At 43.4% G+C, this 17,857-nt stretch overlaps 1 protein-coding gene across 1 annotated transcript; it reads right to left on the reverse strand.

Annotated features, from left to right (window-relative positions):
• Positions 1-1,357: 1,357 nt before the first annotated feature.
• On the reverse strand, positions 1,358-17,368 carry CHRNA1 (cholinergic receptor nicotinic alpha 1 subunit). The gene is made up of 9 exons (XM_036856972.1): positions 17,288-17,368; positions 11,636-11,781; positions 11,488-11,532; positions 10,311-10,420; positions 7,709-7,904; positions 6,977-7,214; positions 4,331-4,554; positions 2,926-3,165; positions 1,358-2,619 (listed from the first exon to the last, which is right to left on the reverse strand). The coding sequence occupies exons 1-9, from the start codon at positions 17,328-17,330 to the stop codon at positions 2,488-2,490; spliced, it is 1,374 nt and encodes a 457-aa protein (XP_036712867.1). The 5' UTR covers positions 17,331-17,368; the 3' UTR covers positions 1,358-2,487.
• Positions 17,369-17,857: the final 489 nt, after the last annotated feature.

Consider the following 17,857-nt stretch of genomic DNA (forward strand, 5'->3'; position numbering starts at 1 on the left):
TAGGGGCTGGTGGGGCTTCACACTGTGACATTGTTGTACCCACTCAGCGCCACCCTGCTGGCTTCCCGGACAGGTGGTGAGCAGGGAACATGTTGGAGGGCCTCACTTTTAGGGGAGAAATGGGCTATTTGATGTAAAGGAAACAGCATGAGGGCAGGAGTTAAGAGACCTGGCTTGTCACTAACTACCTCTGTGAGCTGAGGGAGGTCACTTCTCTGAGCCTCAGTTTCCTTGTTCTTAGAATGGACAACATGATTTTTAAGTTCCTCCTCTGAATCAATAGTGAGTCCTGGGAGACTGTGATAAATTAGGCAAGCAGCAGACTTAGGTGCTGAATCTCTCTCCCTCTCTTTTTTGGCTAATTGTAGTAAAATATACAGAATGTGAAACTGGCCATCTTTTTTCATTTTTATTTTATTTTTAATTATGGTAAAATACACATAAAATTTACTATCTTAACCATTTTTAACCATTCAATCAGTGGCATTAAGTACATTCACAGTGTTGTACAACCATCACAACTGTCCATTTCGGAACTTTTTCATCATCTCAGGCTGAAGCGCTACCCATTAAGCAATAACTCGCCCCTTCCCCAAACCTTTGTAACCTCTATTCTATTTTCTGTCTAATGAATTTGGCTACTCTAGGTACCTTCTGTAAGTGGAGTCATACAATATTTGTCCTTTTGCATCTGGCATATTTACTTAGCATAATGTTTTCAAGGTTGATCTGTATTGTAGCATTTATCAAAATTTCATTCCTCTTTAGTGTTGAATAATTCATTATAAATGTATGTATATGTATGTATGTGTATATATATATATATATACACACGTTTTGTTTATCTATTGATGGACATTTGGGTGGTTTCCACCATTTGGCTATTGTGAATAATACTGCAGTGAACTTTGGTGTCCAAGTATCTGTTCAGGTCCCTGCTTTCAGTTCTTTTGGGTGTATACCTAGGAGTGGAATTGGTGGATCATATGACAATTCTATGTTTAGCTTTTTTTTTTAACATCTTTATTGGAGTATAGTTGCTTTACAATGTTGTGTTAGTTTCTGCTGTATAACAAAGTGAATCAGCTATATGTATATATATATATATTTATATATATATATCTCCATATCCCCTCCCTCTTGTGCCTCCCTCCCATCTACGTTTAGGTTTTTGAGGAATTGCCAAACCTTTTTCCCTTTAGTTTACTCTTAAATGAAGGCACTCAGTCCTGCCACGGGTGTGTGATGGGGAGTCCCATGGAGATGTAGATTGAACCCACCTGCATTCAGACAGGCTGCCTGGCACTGCCATTCCCCGTTCTCCCTGGTACTGATGTGGATCAGATGTGTTCTGGGGATCTGATGGCCATTACTGAGCCCAGGGCTGCACATTTTCTAGTTCTGGGGTGAACTGCCTTGTGGCTTATAGGTTGCTATGGAGAAAGGAAATAATTTTCTCTCCTTGTCCAGAATTGCAGAAATGATGATGATATGTGCACACATTTCTGATTTCATTTATAGAACTAGAACCCCAAACAGGAGTGGGGTAAGGACTGGGGGAAAAGGCAGGTGGCTTAATTGGGAAGGCAGAAAGATGGCTGACACTAGGACTGAACCTCTCAGAAACACTGACCAGAGTCGCAGAATGGCCCAGATGGAGCCAGAGTTGATCCAAAGAGCAAGCGAGCAGATGAATTGGCCCAGCCCGGAGCTGCTTTGAACCCACAAGGTCTAGGTTCAAATGTCAGCTCTACTTGTTATTTTGGGCTGTGAACTTAACCTCCCTCAAGTTCAGTTTTCTCATTTGTAAAACAAGGACAGTCATGAGAGTTCTGAGGATAAATAAAAACATGCCTGTGAGCCCATTCCCACAGTGCCTGGGCCCACACTCAATACAGGTTAGGACCTCTTTTCCCTCAAACCCCGAGCATCAAGCTCAGGTGCTGTGTTAGACTGGGAAGACTTTCCCTCACCTCCAAGTTCTAGAAACCTACTTTAAAACGTGAGTTTTTGAGACAGTTTGCCATGGTGGCCATTGTGGTGGCCATTCTAGAATTTTCCTATTGTCTTCTACTGCTTTCTTTCTCTCCAAGTCAAATGTTTCATCTTTTTGGGACTGGTAGATGGGCCTTTTTTAGCAGGTACAAAACTGACTTTTAAGCAAAGGATAGACTCTTTGGGTAAAATTTAAAAAATTAAAAACTAACAGAAAAGCTCAGTTATCCTGGGCAAAATTCTTCTGGACACTGTTGGAAATGAACGCTTCATGTAGCAATCCAGATTCATTTACTGCAAAAGGTTCGCTCTCCAGGCAGCCACAGCAGGAGTGAAGGGAGAAGCAATGTGAAGACACTTTGAGGCCATAACCTTATGTAAACAGAAACTTTTGTCATGAATAATAACTACAGAAAATTAAATGTTTGATAAGTGAGCGTGTATCCAAGTAGACAGATTTCCCCGGCACTGAGGTTCAGCTCGGCTTTCTGCTCATCCTTGCTGATTTAATTCAATGAGCCGACCTGCAAACACAGCCAGCGTTCCGATGATGCAGACGAGCATGAAGACTCCGAGGAGAATGTGGTCCATCACCATCGCAACGTACTTCCATTCCTCGGCCGCCTGGGAGAGAGAAATGTGTTAGAATTTCCGTAAGACGATCACGGACTCACGATGTTCATGCTATCCATCATCTAGGCGCCCTTCAATCTGTTGATCCTCCCTCCACTGGCATTATGATCTTTATTTTTTAAATAGGTTATTCACAATATGATGACTTGCTAAGATGGCCTGGGGGTCACTGGGCACATCTTAGGTCAGTAGCTGCCCCTTGAATGCCAACCTTCCCATCAAGCCAAACCCATCCCTCTGTGCTCGAGCATTTGACCATTTAAACAAGAGGTGCAGATCCCAAGCCACAGAGCTTACGTTATTGGACTCCTGGTCTGACTTCATGGTCTCTGCGATGTATTTGATGCCCTCGATGGCACTTTTTACCTCGGGGTGTTTGATCAGGGGAGAGTGGAAACCCATGGGTGGAGGTCCCGGCTTCCCAGAAATGTCAGAAATATCAATGTCTTCTGTAAAAATTTTTTTGTCTTGTTTTTCTCTGGATGGTCTTTTCATCGTGGAGAAGAACATGATATTTGGGATAGTGTCAATAAAAACCTATAATAAAATAAAAAAGAAGTCCACGTATGGGAATTATTGTCAGCAGGGCAAGCATCAAACTCTGATTTTGAATAAGCAATGTGACCTTAGGCGAATCATTCAGCTTCTCTGGGCCTCAGCCTCTTTGTCCCTAAAACAAAAGGACTATACTAGATTTTCTCAAAGCTTCCTCATCTGTATCCTGTGACCTGTCAAATTACTAAGGCTAACAGAGATGATTCTGTAATGCCAGCAGCTTGCCACTGGAGGGAGCCTGTGTGCAGCTACTGACTCATAAGAAACGAATGAAGCTTAAGCTTCCAGATCCCCTGTAGGCACCCACTTCTTTCAAGGCCTGTGTCCTCATGATCAAAAGGTTAAAGAAAGGGCCCCTCCCACTAAAAAGATACATATAAGGTTCCGGCCCCACAAAACAGCTAGACTGTTTTCTTCTGTTTCTTGTTCCTGAAGAAATGCAACATAGGTATTGCCAGGAGTCACCTGGCCTTTAGAGAAGCAGGGACTGTCTCTCCTCTCAAAAGAATACATTGCAAACAGTAGTTTCTCTGTCAATTCATAACAAATCTTTTGCATTGTGCACAAAAGACTGGACGTTAGTGTCTCTGTGAAGATGTATAAAAGAACCAACATATTGGAAATGTTAACACATTTTAAAATTCAGTAATGTAAATATTTGAGACCAAGTTTCTCACTAAAACTTTTTGACAGTCTCTCATCAAGCCCGCTCCCTACCCCGACTCCCAATTTCTAGCCCTTATTCTAGTCTCAGCAGATGATTCTACCAGCAAAAATATAAGCAGTCTGTTCACAAACTGGAAGACATAAAAACAGACATCTCAAGATTTCACAGCATTTGAATAAAAGGATAGTGATTTATTCATCTTCTCTAATCAAAGAGATTCTTTAAGGTTGAGTTTGGAATGGGCTTTGTTAATTCTGGTTTTCTTATCTCCCTGGGGCGGTTGCTTGAGTTATTTATACCCAGCAAGAAGCCAAAGAAAGTTCCTTCCCCAAAACCCCTACAGCCCAGAAAGGACTTTCCGTTCCTAAGTGCCCACAAGGGTTACCTAGGAGGCCACTGGCCACACAGAAGAGTAGACCTGCGGATGCCTTGAGGGAGGGGCGGCCCTGTGCAAAGTGTGCCGGGGCCTTGCTCGCTCACCTTCCGCACCCACTCGGGCATGACGTGGGTGCTGGGGGAGCGGTGGTGTGTGTTGATGATGATGACGGTGATGATGATGGATGCGATGACGAACACCATGGTGAACAGCATGTACTTGCCAATCAAGGGCACCGCACTGGAGGTGGAAGGGATCAGCTCCACAATGACCAGAAGGAACACGGTTAAGGACAGCAGGACAGAGATGCTCAGAGTCATCTTCTCTCCTGGACAAAAGAAGAAACAAACACAACCCACCTGTTATGGGCTAAATTGTTCTTCCACCCTAATTTATGTGTTGAAACACTAAGCCCCAGCCCCTCAGGGACTGTTTTGGAGATAGGGCCTTTAACGATGTAATTCAATTAAAATGAGGTCTTAGGTTGGGCCCTCATCCAATATGACTGGTGTCCTTATCAGAAAAGGAGATTAAGACACAGACACACACAGAGGAAAGGCCATGTGAGGACACAGGGTGAAGACAGCCATATGCAAACCAAGGAGAGAGGCCTCAGAGGAAACCAACCCTGCTGATGCCTTGATCTTGGACTTCCAGCCTCCAGCACTGTGGGAAAATAAATTTCTGTTGCTTAAGCCACCAGTCTGTGGTCCTTGGTGAAGGCAGCCCTAGCAAATGAGCACACCACCAAAACCCAAGGGTGAGAGGAATGTGACCGGCATGTTCTCAAGGTCTCGTTGTGGGGAATTTTTTCTGCAGAATTTCCTATGAGACCTTGGCAACTTAACCCTGCTGATGATGGCAAGTGGCAGGTGTTTCCATTAGAGGCTGCCAAGCAGGAAATGCTACTTCACCTCTTGCCCAGCATTCCATTTCTTGGTGGAACTCAGGGAACCCAGAGATGTTCTGGGTTGTAATCGAGACCCCAGATGGCAGTTTTTCCATCTGCAGCAGAAAGTCTTAAACCTCACAAAACTGAACTGCAGCCTGGCCTACTTGTTACTCAGCAGTTGGATGGGCAGCCCAGAAGTACATGTATCTTTTTCTCATTGTGGGAACAAGCTGCAAGACCAAAGCCAAGAAAGGACAAAATCAATGATTTCACACCACTCACTTTCTCATCTTCATCTAAGGGGATGATTTGGGTTTTTTTTCTTGTTTTGACTTTTTTTGTTTTTCATACTAAGGGATGAGGGATTCCCCTTCCCCTGAATATTTTCTCCAGGCCCTACAGTTTCAGGGTGAACAATTCCCGGATGGTGTCTTGGTTGGACAAGTAAACAAGAAAGCCAGGGGCTGGATGGCACTGGAATATTTTTGTGGGGATTGACCAGCTCAGATGCAGTAGAGAGCCTTTGGAAGGGACTTTCCTTGGGCTGATCTTGGTGTTTGTGTCCTGGGAAACCCCTCGTGTGGCCCTGCTTTCCAGTGTGGAGCTTTTCCCATTCTGGACGCGTCCAGATGCTAGGAATATACACAGGATCCAGAATGGATGCAAACAAGAAATTGTCAGTTTCTGGTGGGTAGGAAAGTCTTCAGAAGTAAAAAAGAAAACAGAATTATAAATATAAAATATTGGTCAAGGTACATCAAATTTCTTGATTAATGATAATAATGATAGCTAACAATTATCAAGCTGTCTCACTGTTCTAAATGCCTTTCAAGCATAAATCATTTAATATTTATAGAAACTCTGATTAGTTTCCATATTGCCCTGCCTAGAGTTTTCTCTCTTCACTTTAAGAAGCTTCATTTGATTAGAAAGTTGAAAAAAATATTTGTTTGTGATCATTTGTTTAAGAATGAGTACAATCCCTAGAACATATGTTCTGTGGGGAAAATTCTGCCTTATTCTCTACCTTATCCCTGTCTTGTAACAGTTGTTTAAACGGTATATGTTGAGTGAGTGAATGTGTAAGTTTTTTTTCCTTGTTGGAAAGTTGGATTTAGACTTTTGTGGGTTTTTTTTTTTTTCGGCCTTTTGATGAAATTGTTATCTGTCATAAGTTTGAGGACCACCTTACCACCTTTCTTTCTTCCCTGCTTGTCTGCCGTAAATCGTTTAAGAGCAATGACTTGCTTGCAGGCATATGTGTTCCCTTTCCCCCTTTTCTGTAGATTGTTGGTGTCTGGTGAAATTATGTCACAGATGTGATTACTCAGTAGGAGGTAAGTAAGTCGTCCAGGCTGATATGGGAGAAAGAATTGCCACTTGGGAAGTATGGTGTTGTGTGTAAAGATACTGCCGTCTGGAGAATAGATACACAAAAGCTATTTTCAAGGGGCAAGCAATGGGCAAAGGAGGCAAGACCTGATTAGTCACATACAGCAAGTGACCTCATGGGGTACGAGGCATCGGTAGTGTCTGTGATACACGCCTTACCCAGCACATTTCGGGGCACGCAGCAGGTATTCAGCAAATAGGTGCTGGTGGTTATTCACTTAACCAGACTGAGCTATGTATGCGCATCCTCAGAGTCCCCTTCAGCTCTCTGCCTGCTCTGTAGTCTGCCCCAGCTGGGACTTCACCACTGCACATGGCCACTCAGTACATGCGTCCTCCCAGGGATGGTGATTTGGGTCTGTCTGCCTGTATTTGTCTATTAGCCGTAGTTATTTCTGGCTTCCCCCAAAATAGTAGCCCGAGATCCATCAGGGTCAGCAGCCGCCGCCATGGCAACTGCACCCACCTGAGTCTGTGGGCAGGTAGAACACCAGGCCGGTTAAGAAGGAGAAGAGCAGGCAGGGAATGATGACGTTGACGATGAAGTAGAGGGGCAGGCGCTGCATGACAAAGTGGTAGGTGATGTCCAGGTAGGGGGTGGAGGGACAGCAGGCGTAGAACACCCAGTGCTTCCAGCCCCGGGAATCCTTGATCACCCATTCCCCACTCTCCATGAAGTTGCTTAGGTCTGGCTGGTCGCTTTCCTGAGAAGATGGAATGAAACTTTGAATTCCCAGCCTCGTCACCCCGAGGAGGGGTAGGGTTTCCTAATCAGCTGTGACAAGGCAGCCGATCCCAGCACTGTCACATACCCAGGAGGGACCCTGGCTCACCTTCGCTTTGGGGTCTTAGGTTCCTTTCCTGTAAAATAAGGGGGTTTGGACTATTGGGATTCTCCATGTTGACTATACATTCAAGTCACTTGGGAGCTTTAAAATATATGGGTGCCCTAGCTCCACCCCAGTCCGATTAAATCAGAATTCTTGGGCCTGAGCCTGGGCATAGAGAATTATTTAAGCCCCAGGTCATTCTCTTATGCAGTGCATCAAGAACCTTCCCAACCAATTGAGAACCACCAAACTAGACAATCCCCAAAGTTCGAACGGGTGCTGAGAGCCTATGATAATGGAGGAGCAGAGTTGGAGACTGAATCACGCTTGTCCTGCATCCAACCTCCTCACAGTAGGTCACCACCTACCGGGTTGATGGCCACCACGGATCCGTCATAGGTCCAGGTGCCCAGCTTCATGCTGCAGTTCTGTTCGTCAAAGGGAAAGTGGGTGACGATGATCTCGCAGTAGCTTTTAAAGATGGCGGGAGGTGTCCACGTGATGTGGCCAGTGTAGTCCAGGAGCACTTTGGTGAACTTGACAATGGCAAAGTCACCATCTGCACTACAGTTGGGATAAAAGAGGAACAGGGATCCAAGTGACAGATGAGCCTTCAATTCTGCTTGGGGATGTTAACGGGAGACAGTTGTTAATTATTCAGGTGCTAATTATAGAAGCTTTCTTTTGCGCTGCATCACTTTTTATCTGTGGCAATGTTTTTCAAATTTGTCTGATAATAAGGATCACTGGGGTGCTTGTTTAAAATATAGATTCCTGAATCTAAAAAATAATACAAGTGAATCTTTACAGAACAGAAACAGACTCACAGATACAGAAAACAAACTTATGGTTATCAAAGGGGAGAGGGAGGGGGAGGGACAAATTAGGAGTATGGGATTAATGGATACAAACTACTATACTTAAAATAGATAAGCAACAAGGATTTAGTGTATAGCACAGGGAATTATATTCAATATCTTGTAAAAACCTATAATGGAATATAATCTGCAAAAAATCTGAATCACTATGCTGTATACCTGCAACTAACACAATACTGTAAATCAACTATACTTCAATAAAAAATAAAATAAAATATAGATTCTTGAGCACCATCTAAGTGCTGAATCAAGATATCTGGGGACGAACCTGAGAATCTATAGCTTTAAAGGAATAAGAGGTGACACGGATTCACTGCATCCCAGATTTTTCTTCCCAGTCCTCAGTAGTATTTGTGATGTTAATCTCCATGTATCCCTTCTCTGATATACTTTGAAAGTTAATTGAGGAAAAAAACAGGAATTTTAAATAAAAACATATCTAGTGGCTCATTACAGTGACAAGCAGGTTAAAGAAGGGGTCTATTACCTTTAAAGAACTATTTAGATCCCAGTGGGGTGGGGGTCACAAACTCAGATGCCTCCAGGGCCAGGCAGGCAAGGAAGGAGGGAGGGTTGAGCCTGGCAAGGGGAGAGACCCTCTCTCCTCTGAGGAAGGCGCCACTCGGCTCTGCCATGGTGTCTGCGTGGGAGCGAAGGCTCCATGTTGCCTGATATTGGATTCTTCCTTGGAAGCTGGGAATCAAGACTTTTAATCCAAAATTGCCATATTTTTGAATGTTGGATTTTTCTAGAGAAGTTAAAAATTCAGATTTTAATGTCCCAATTTTCCAATGTTGGCAATAATTTCTCGTTAAAAAAGACAACATGGTAGATACTAAAAAATAACAAACTGTTTCTGCAGGGCTTGTTCAGTGGGTGGTCTGCTCACCCCAAAACAGCTCGTGCCCCAGGACCTTGGCAGAGAGCAGGACAGTATAATAGGTGCTGAAAAGTGGGTGGGGTCTACCTTGCTGGGCTTTCAGGGACATGTGGTATATACTGTGCCTCACTTCATAAATCAAGAGATTTTCTTCTCGTTAATTTTTCCTTGGGACTGAGAAGAGGCTCTATCCAGAAAACCATGCAGCTTGAGACCCTCCCAACAGAGCAGAGGGAAAGGATGGTCTATGTCTCTCCTTCTAAGCAGGTGAAACAGGATTCTCTCCCCTATGAGGGTCTTTCTGAGTGAGCTTATCAAAAGGACCCGAGCATTTTAATTGCTTCCCTCAGATTCTAAGTGAAAGAGAAACTTAACTCTGAGAGATAGACACTCTGTCCTATGAGCGTACTTGTCCAAAAGTTTACACAAATGATTGTGTACTTTGACTCAAGTTTGAATCCCAGGTCGGATTGGAAAATATGTAATAAAATATCAAAGTTGGGGAGGGTCGTCTTAAAAGGTATCATTTCTGCTCACTAGCCCTGGCCACCTTCCCTGGTGAGTCTGCTAGAACGCACAGCCTGCTCGCTCCAGACACGTGCTGTAGGATGTCAGACCACAGATCCTCTAGGCCAGTGTTGAATGCTCCTGCCTGGGAAGGATGCTCTTTGCAATGAACATTCCCTGACAAATGAAGGGCGTATGATAATGAACGTGTCATTAAATTGGAGTGTCTTGAATCACATTATAATTTCACAACGTGCAGTCTGTCACAGAGCCCAGCGGATGGGCCGCATAGGCATCCCAGGCCATCAGCAGCACGCGGCATCTTGGGATGCTGTGAAGATGTGATGAATAACAACCCCAGGAGGTTCAGACCTATTGGTCGGAAGGACATTTAATTCCAAGGAACTCAATTATATGATGTTTGGGTTCCTTGGATAGTTGCCATATACCCTACAGGAGCTCTCAGGGATTAAATGTCCCCCACCCTGCAGCCCTGATTCAATTTGGCTCTGATAATTGTTTCTATTCATAACATGAGACACCATATGGCAACCCTAGCATGTCAACTTGGCTCTTGGTTTTTAAGGGTTATTTAATGTGAACCGTGGTGAGACGCATGCCAAGAGTGGCAGCCCTTCCGTTAGGGCACTTGGGCTCCACCTGCCCCTGTAATGTCCGCCTCCTCATCCTGTCTGTTGTGCTTACTTGTTATAAAGAACTAGGTCTGGGTGCCAGATCTTTTCCGATGGAATGTGAATTTTTTTCACGCCACCATAGTCGTCTGGGTTCCATTTTAAGTTGCAATCCACCCATTGCTAGAAATGAAGACATTAGGTTGATTAAAAAACTAAAAATATTTTTTAAATCTAGGGTTATCAAGAGCTCTGATGAGCACGGTAATTCAGGTATGGACAGAAATTGTGCTCCAGTAAGAAGGGTTTGATTCAGAATTCAGTTTTCCCTTTAGTAACAAGTAAGAGCAAACACAGAGCACTGAGTACATGCAGGCACTGTTGTAAGCATTTTACCCATATTCATCATTTAGTCCTCACAATGTTCCCATGAGGCAGGAGTGATTATTGACCCCATTTTACACCTGAGAAAACAAAGGTAGCCCCAAGTAACGCCACCAAGTGGTAGCAGATCTACCAGGTACACTGCCCACCTTAGGAAAGGAGAATGACCCTATTGGGAATGTTTTTCTCAAGCAGGCAACATCATTTTTTTTTAAAGTATTATATTTTCTTCTACATTATGAAAGTAACATATACCCAATGCAGCAAATTTGGATAACACAATGTTGAATTGTCTCCCCCAAATTAATATGAAGTTCTAACCCCCAAGACCTCAGAATGTGACCTTATTTGGAGTTAGGGTCTTTACAGAGGTTATTAAGTTAAAGTGAAGTCATTAAGGTGGGCCCTAATCCAATATGACTGGTGTCCTTATAAGATGGGGACATGTGAAGACAGATACATATTCAGGAAGAAAGTCATGTGAACGTGAAGACAACCAATTCTGAGCAAAGGAGAAAGGCCTGGAGCAGGTTCTCCCTCACAAACTTCAGAAGGAACCAATTCTGCCAACACCTTAATTTTGGACTTTTGGCCTCAAAAACTGTGAGACAACAAATTTCTGTTGTTTAAGCTGTCCAGGTTGTGACTTTGTTCCAGGAGGCCTAGCAAACTAATACACACAGAAAAAGCACAAAGTACAATAAAAAAATAAACACCAAAACATGATCCACAGTCCCACTACCCCAAAATATCTACTTTTAACATTTTGGTACATATCCCTGTTACCTAAATTGATTCCCTCTGGGCCCATGTTAAATTTCAGGGTGAATAAAAACAACATGAATGCAATTATCTAGCTGAGTTACCTGTTTCAGACGAACATTGGTTGTCACGATCTGATTTACTTCATCCTGAAAAAAAGATAAGGCCCCATCTTTAGGAGGACAAGAGGGGAGCCGGGGGAGGGTGCCCCGGGGCGGGAGGTGTGGAGAGCCTGGAGCCCTCTTGTCTCACCACGTTGATGAGCTGTATCAGCTGCAGGCCCACCGTCACCTCCACGGCCTTGCGGTGGTCTTCCACGGGCCGTACTACGCTGTTGTAGTTTTCAAATAGCTTTGCCACCAGGCGGGTCTCATGTTCGGAGCCCAGGACGAGGCCAGCTGAGACAGCAAACAACACACTCACTGTCAGAGTCTGCTCCCACCCTCCACACACACTAACGTGAGTAACTGAGGTGTGGCCAGCTCATGGAAGGCACGCAGGCCCCCTCGTTGAAGGGCTCCCCGATGCAGCTATTATTGCCTTGAATTCCTTTCCAAGTGCAGCTGCCAGTGTGGTCCCTTCCCAGTGGGGCATGCCAGATTATCATGCACTTGTACTTTGGACAGATGACATTCCTTCACCCAGCATCTGACTGCATCAAGTTTGCTAGGAACACGCACACACAAGAAGAAAGGTCCACACAAAGTCGGTCTTGGTATTTCAGAATCTGGTCATGATGCAATGAAATCTCAGATTGGCTGGCCTCAGAGCTCATGATGCTATGAACAGCCCAAGACTGATGCTGATTCACACCCACTAGGTTGTTATTCCATAATTAACAAAGTTAAAATTGACAAATATTGGTGAGGTTACAGAGAAACTGGAATCCTCATATGTTGCTGGTGAGAGGTAAATGGTGCAGCTGCTGTGGAAAACAGTTTGGTGGTTTCTCACACAAGTTATACACAGAGCTACCATATGACCTAGCAATGCCATTCCTGGGTATATCCACAAACGAACTGGTCATACAAAAATTTGTATGTGGGGGTGGGGGGGGATAAATTAGGAGGTTGGGATTAACGTATACACACTACTATATATAAAATAGATAACCAACAAGGACCTACTGGGCATTACACTCAATACTCTATAAAGGAAAAGAATCTGTAAAGGAATATATATACATATATATATGACTGAATCACTGTGCTGTACACTTGAAACTAACACAGTATTGTAAATCAACTATACTTCAATTTATAAAAGAAAAAATCCGAACAAAAAACCCCCAAAGCAAACAAAAAATTTGTACATGAATATTCATAGCAGCAATATTTACAATAGCGATATGGTAGAAACAACCCACATGTCCATCAACGGATAAATGGATAAACAAATTGTGGTATATCTATGCAGTAGAATATTATTCAGCCATGAAAAGGAATGAAGTTCTGATACATGCTACAGCATGAATGACTCTTGAAAACATTATGCTAAGTGATAGAAGTCAGACACAAAAGGGCACATATTGTATGATTTCATTTATATGAAATATCCAGAATAGGTCAATCCATAGAACAGAGAGTAGGTTAGTGGTTACTTGGGACTGTGGGGACTGGGGAATGGGAGTGACTGCTAATGGGCCCAGGGTTTCCTTCTGGGGTGATGAAAAAGTTCTGGAATTAGTGGTGATGGTTGCATAACATTGTGAATGTACCTAATGCCACTGGATTGTGTACTTTAAAATGGAAATTTTATGTAATGTATATTTTACCATGGTAAATCTTACTCACTTATATATTTTTCCATAATTTTAAAAATAAAAAAATAATCACTGCTGATGGGCCCATGTCCCAATTAAGTTGCTAAGAGTGAAAACCACATGTTCTGCTGACCTGGGTTTGGGGCTCCTATTTGGAGCATGAATGATTCCAAGGAATCTTTACTACATTTTCCTTCAGGATGGAGGGCAATATCATCCAGTATTCTCAGAGCCCACAGGCTTTGTGTGTCCAACGTGATGTGGTCCTCACCAGCAGGCAGGCAGGCAGACATTCTCGCGTGAGATTCCAAGAAGTGGGCTGACTTGTCTGCGGTCATGCGGCTAGGGCAGAGCTGAAGTTAGAGCCGGTCATTCTGTGCCGTGCTCCTGCGCTCACTTTTAATGTTATGAATGTGCTGGAAACTGTACAGCTACATGTGCCATTATTCCTATGAGAAAATGTGTTCCAAATTCCAACAAGTGCCTTATGAAGAATCTCCGTAACTCAAGCCTGCTGTGGTTTAGGGGTTGCCTGTTCAGGGCTGGGAGAGGAAGTAGACACCCAATCCGTTTGCCCGGATTCATGTAACCAGATCTCCCCTTTCCGCAGGTTATTGCTGAAACTACACTTTTTCCCTGGGCCAAGACAACTTTAAAAATGAAATGAGTGAAATGCTTTCCCTTTTTTCCCAGTTGTGTTAACCGATCACCGCTAAGGCAGGTTTTTTTTTTTTTCTCCTTGGATCCTAAGTTTGGAAGCATTTGTCAACAAAATAATTATTAAGTAAAAAGTAATTCCGTTTTCTATCTTTATTGATCATCAAAAATAATAACTAACACACCCAACTTGTTTTGTGCCAGCCCCTCTTCTATGTGCTTTATATGTACTAAGTCTTTCAATCCTCATAACTGGGTGTGGTATGTACTATCATGGTCCTCGCTTTACAGATGAGGAAACTGAGGCCCAGATTTCATAAATGGTGGAGCCAGGATGGACACCCAGAGCCCATGCTCTCAACCATTATTTCTCATCCAGAACTTTATATCAGTTTGAAATAACCAATGCTATGGAATGAATTGAAACATTTTCATGCTCCCAAAAGTATGTGTTTTAATTAGCCTGTAGAGCTTTATTAAAGGTCCTGTATTTGTATTACCTTATTGAATCCTTATAAAAATCCTATGAGGTCAGTCTTTACTCCTACTTCACAGATGAGAAAACTGAGGTCTGGAGAGCTGAGCCATGTATTCATGGCTCCCAGCTAGTTAGAGGTGGGATTATAAGTGGAGGCCGTCTGACGAGAGGGCCTGTGCTCTTCACCACCTCCCTAAAGGCAAATGTATCACGTCCATTCGGATTTTTGAAGGTTTCAGTATAGCTCAGATATCTTCATTATGACCTTCCTGGACTCTATGTATTGAATGCCTTACCTAGCCTACCTCTTCATTTCTAGTTTCCCAAATTTTCTGGACCTAAAAGGGTCTGTGCAGAGCTTTCATGTGGCATCTCCCCCAAACTACCTGCATTTGAGGACCCTTAGAGCAGCATGTTGTCCAAAGACCCAGGTTTTGCAGGTGCCCCACTGAGCCCCTGGGATGCAGCTGTCCTCTGTCCTCCACGCCTTGTCTATCCCAGGGCCCACCCAGCCCACGGTGGGAGCAGTGGGGGACTGGCGTGGATCACTGAGTGCCTTGGCCACTGGGTTTGAGGTTATTGCTTTGGTGTTACCTTGGACTGCTTATTTTTAAGTGACCGTTTATTCCAGTTTGACAGGAAGAACATACTAGAAAGCAACAGAGAGAGCAGATGCTCAGCATTCTGTGGCAGGAAAACTATGCAGGCCAACCCTAAGTTCTGCTAGGGAGTAGGGAGCACTGGGGAGCCAGGCACGGTCAGGGTTCCAGGGACACTCACTTCCTCCTCTGCACCCTCGCCAAGGCCAAGGGGCCTTGTGCCTTTCGTAATGAACTTTTAAGGAATTTCCAAGGAGGTCTCCATTTCTTAGACCATATTCATTGGTATTCTTTTCTTTTTTCCTCCCCAAGGCAGGGTAGAATGATAGAAAACTTATAGGACCTGAACTCAGAATTCTAGGATTCTGTTCCCAACTCCAGTATGGTCTGGAGAATTGGAACATCTCTTCCCGGATTCAATAAATCACAGTAAATACTTTCCTTAAAAGGCAGGATGTAAATTAACAAACACACAGACAAACACATACGTAATGTCAGAGCCTCCCTTTTCAGCAAAATCATGCTGGTCATCCCCATTCAGATGGTGGTAACATTAATTCATTCACATATTCGTTGAACATTTGCTGTGTGCAAAGCATTGTTTGAGGAGCTTTGAGGTTTTCCAGCATGAATCTGATACAGATCCTGTCTTCCTACCTTCATGGACATTGATATTTTCCATTTACATAAATAACTGTAAACAAGCTGGGAAGTAATATGCCATAAGAAAGGTGGTAATGAAGTGCTTGGGATTCCTGAGCTGGGGGAGAGGAAAAGTTGTAATGAAAGTGCTATAAAAATAGAACAGAGATCATTATGTGTTCCACTAACACAGGGAAAAGTGTCCCTCACTTTTGCCCCCAAAGGACTGAATCTAAGTAGGGGAACCCAGCGACAATTTTAAAATGTTCTTTTGTACCATACTAGTCCAATCTGTATTTTTATGTGGGGAACAGGTTGGTGGGTTGGACAAAAGGAATTCTGTCCTGTTAATAGTCACCTTGGGTAATTCTTATCTCAGCCTGGTGCTGTGTTTCTTGCTACCTTTTCAATTTCAGGCTGTGTTTTCTGACCATGCACATAAAAAATGGAGTCTGATCACATTCCAAAGTTTGTACATGAAGTGACTTTGGGAAGGTCAGTTCATGTCTTTTAGCCTCAGTTTCCCTATAATATAAATTTGAAGATGTTGGATTGCCTCATCTTGCTCTAAATTTCTGTTAACTATCCATGTGAATTGACACCAGCAAACTCTAGGTTTGATCTAAATACATATCACATACTTCAAAAAATAGCTAAACTTGCATTTTTGGAGATCTTTGGTGTCCTAAAAGATCTCTTAAGGATTTTTATATATAAACATATCACTTAAGAATTTCCATTGAGTGTAGTGTTTGCAAACACACACACACACACACACACACACACCCCCACCACCATCACCACCAAGCCAGCTTTGGTTGGATCGGGTCCAAATCCCAGAGGATATATAGTTTATCAGAGTTTAGGCTATTTCCTTCAATTCTGCTATTGAAAAACATTAATAATAAAGCTCTTCACCTCTTTTGCTCAGAAGACCTGTGTTTGTCAGAGCAATATTAGAGAAGAGAAAACACAGAATGTCAGCTGCCTTGTTTCTCAGTTGAGATGATATCACCAGTAAACTTTTATATGAAGCAATCAGCAAACATCTATTTCCCTCGACCGGAAGTTTGGGATTCACGATAGCTTTTCAGCTGCTGTGTTGTGACACATTCCAGAGTTGAATGCAGGTCAAGGGCTGTGCAAGGTTTTATGGTTTCAATTCAAACCCAAACCTACATATAGTAGTGTCCTTTAAAAAAAAAAAAAAGTAGGCCGTAATGCATTCATATGAATTTTTTTTAGCTTCAGAAGTTTAAAAAATTACAAAATATTTCATCTCTCATGGAGAGAGTTTAGTTACAGTTATGAAAAGGTTTCTCCCTCCAGCACATGGAGCTGTCAATCTATCCTGTTCATTTTCAGAATTCTCCTAGAGCCATAAAGAGATTTGTTAACCATATTGCTTGTGATTATAAGTCACCCTTCTAAGTTCCTATAGTTGTTCAACTATGATAGCAGCTCCAGGATGGTAGAAGAGGTGAATCAGATCATACGGATTACTAAGATGCAGGCACTGAAGGAAAGAGAGATTGCATGTCTACTTTGTAGCTTTTGACCAGGCAGCTCCTATTTTAATTGGATAACCCAACTAAAAATCTTTATCCACAAACCCAATCAAGCCAACATCTGGTGAGAAACTGACAGAGCAGCCTGGGGCTGGTGAAGCCCTGCCATTCTGTGTTCCCATCAAAGAAGCAAGACTCTGGTTCGGGGGCTTCTAGTGCTTCAGCCTCGAAGGAGAGCCCCGCAGCCCTGGCACTTACCTGAGCAGAGGCCGAGGAGCAGGAAGAGTGGCCGGGGCTCCATGGGCTGGTGGTGGAGTGGTCGCCTCTGCCGCTCTCTGGCTGGACACTCAGCTGCTGGAGGGTTTGGCAAGTGAGTGGGCTGAGCCAAGCTATCGTTTACACCACCTGTTTGCGGCAGTGACAGCTGGGCTGCCCGGAGCCCTGGAGCCCCGGGGCTGAGGTCCTTACGTTATTGCAGGGTGTACACTTTACACAACTGCTGGACCTTTGACAAGTTGAGGGTGAACTGCACTCTGTTTTCAATGCACCATGAGTCAGGTCTTCATAAAAAAAAAAAACCAACACGTTAGAGCAGGGAATGAATTATTTTGCCCCGTGAGCAACTCCCTCCCTTTTGTATAAACCAGAGCCTCATCTGTGTGGATTGATTTGATCAGGGTCACTGGGTCTGAGTAGATAGTCAGCTGTGTGTGTAAGACGCTGATCATCCTAAATCACAAAAGTCCACGTTCTACAAAGAGGAAAATTTATTTGCTCTGGTTCCCTCTAGGCTGAGAATGCCTGGGGCTTTTGTGAGGGAGTGGATTT

Source organism: Balaenoptera musculus, chromosome 7 (genome assembly GCF_009873245.2).
Source record: "Balaenoptera musculus isolate JJ_BM4_2016_0621 chromosome 7, mBalMus1.pri.v3, whole genome shotgun sequence".
In the NCBI taxonomy this organism is placed as follows: Eukaryota; Metazoa; Chordata; class Mammalia; order Artiodactyla; family Balaenopteridae; genus Balaenoptera; species Balaenoptera musculus.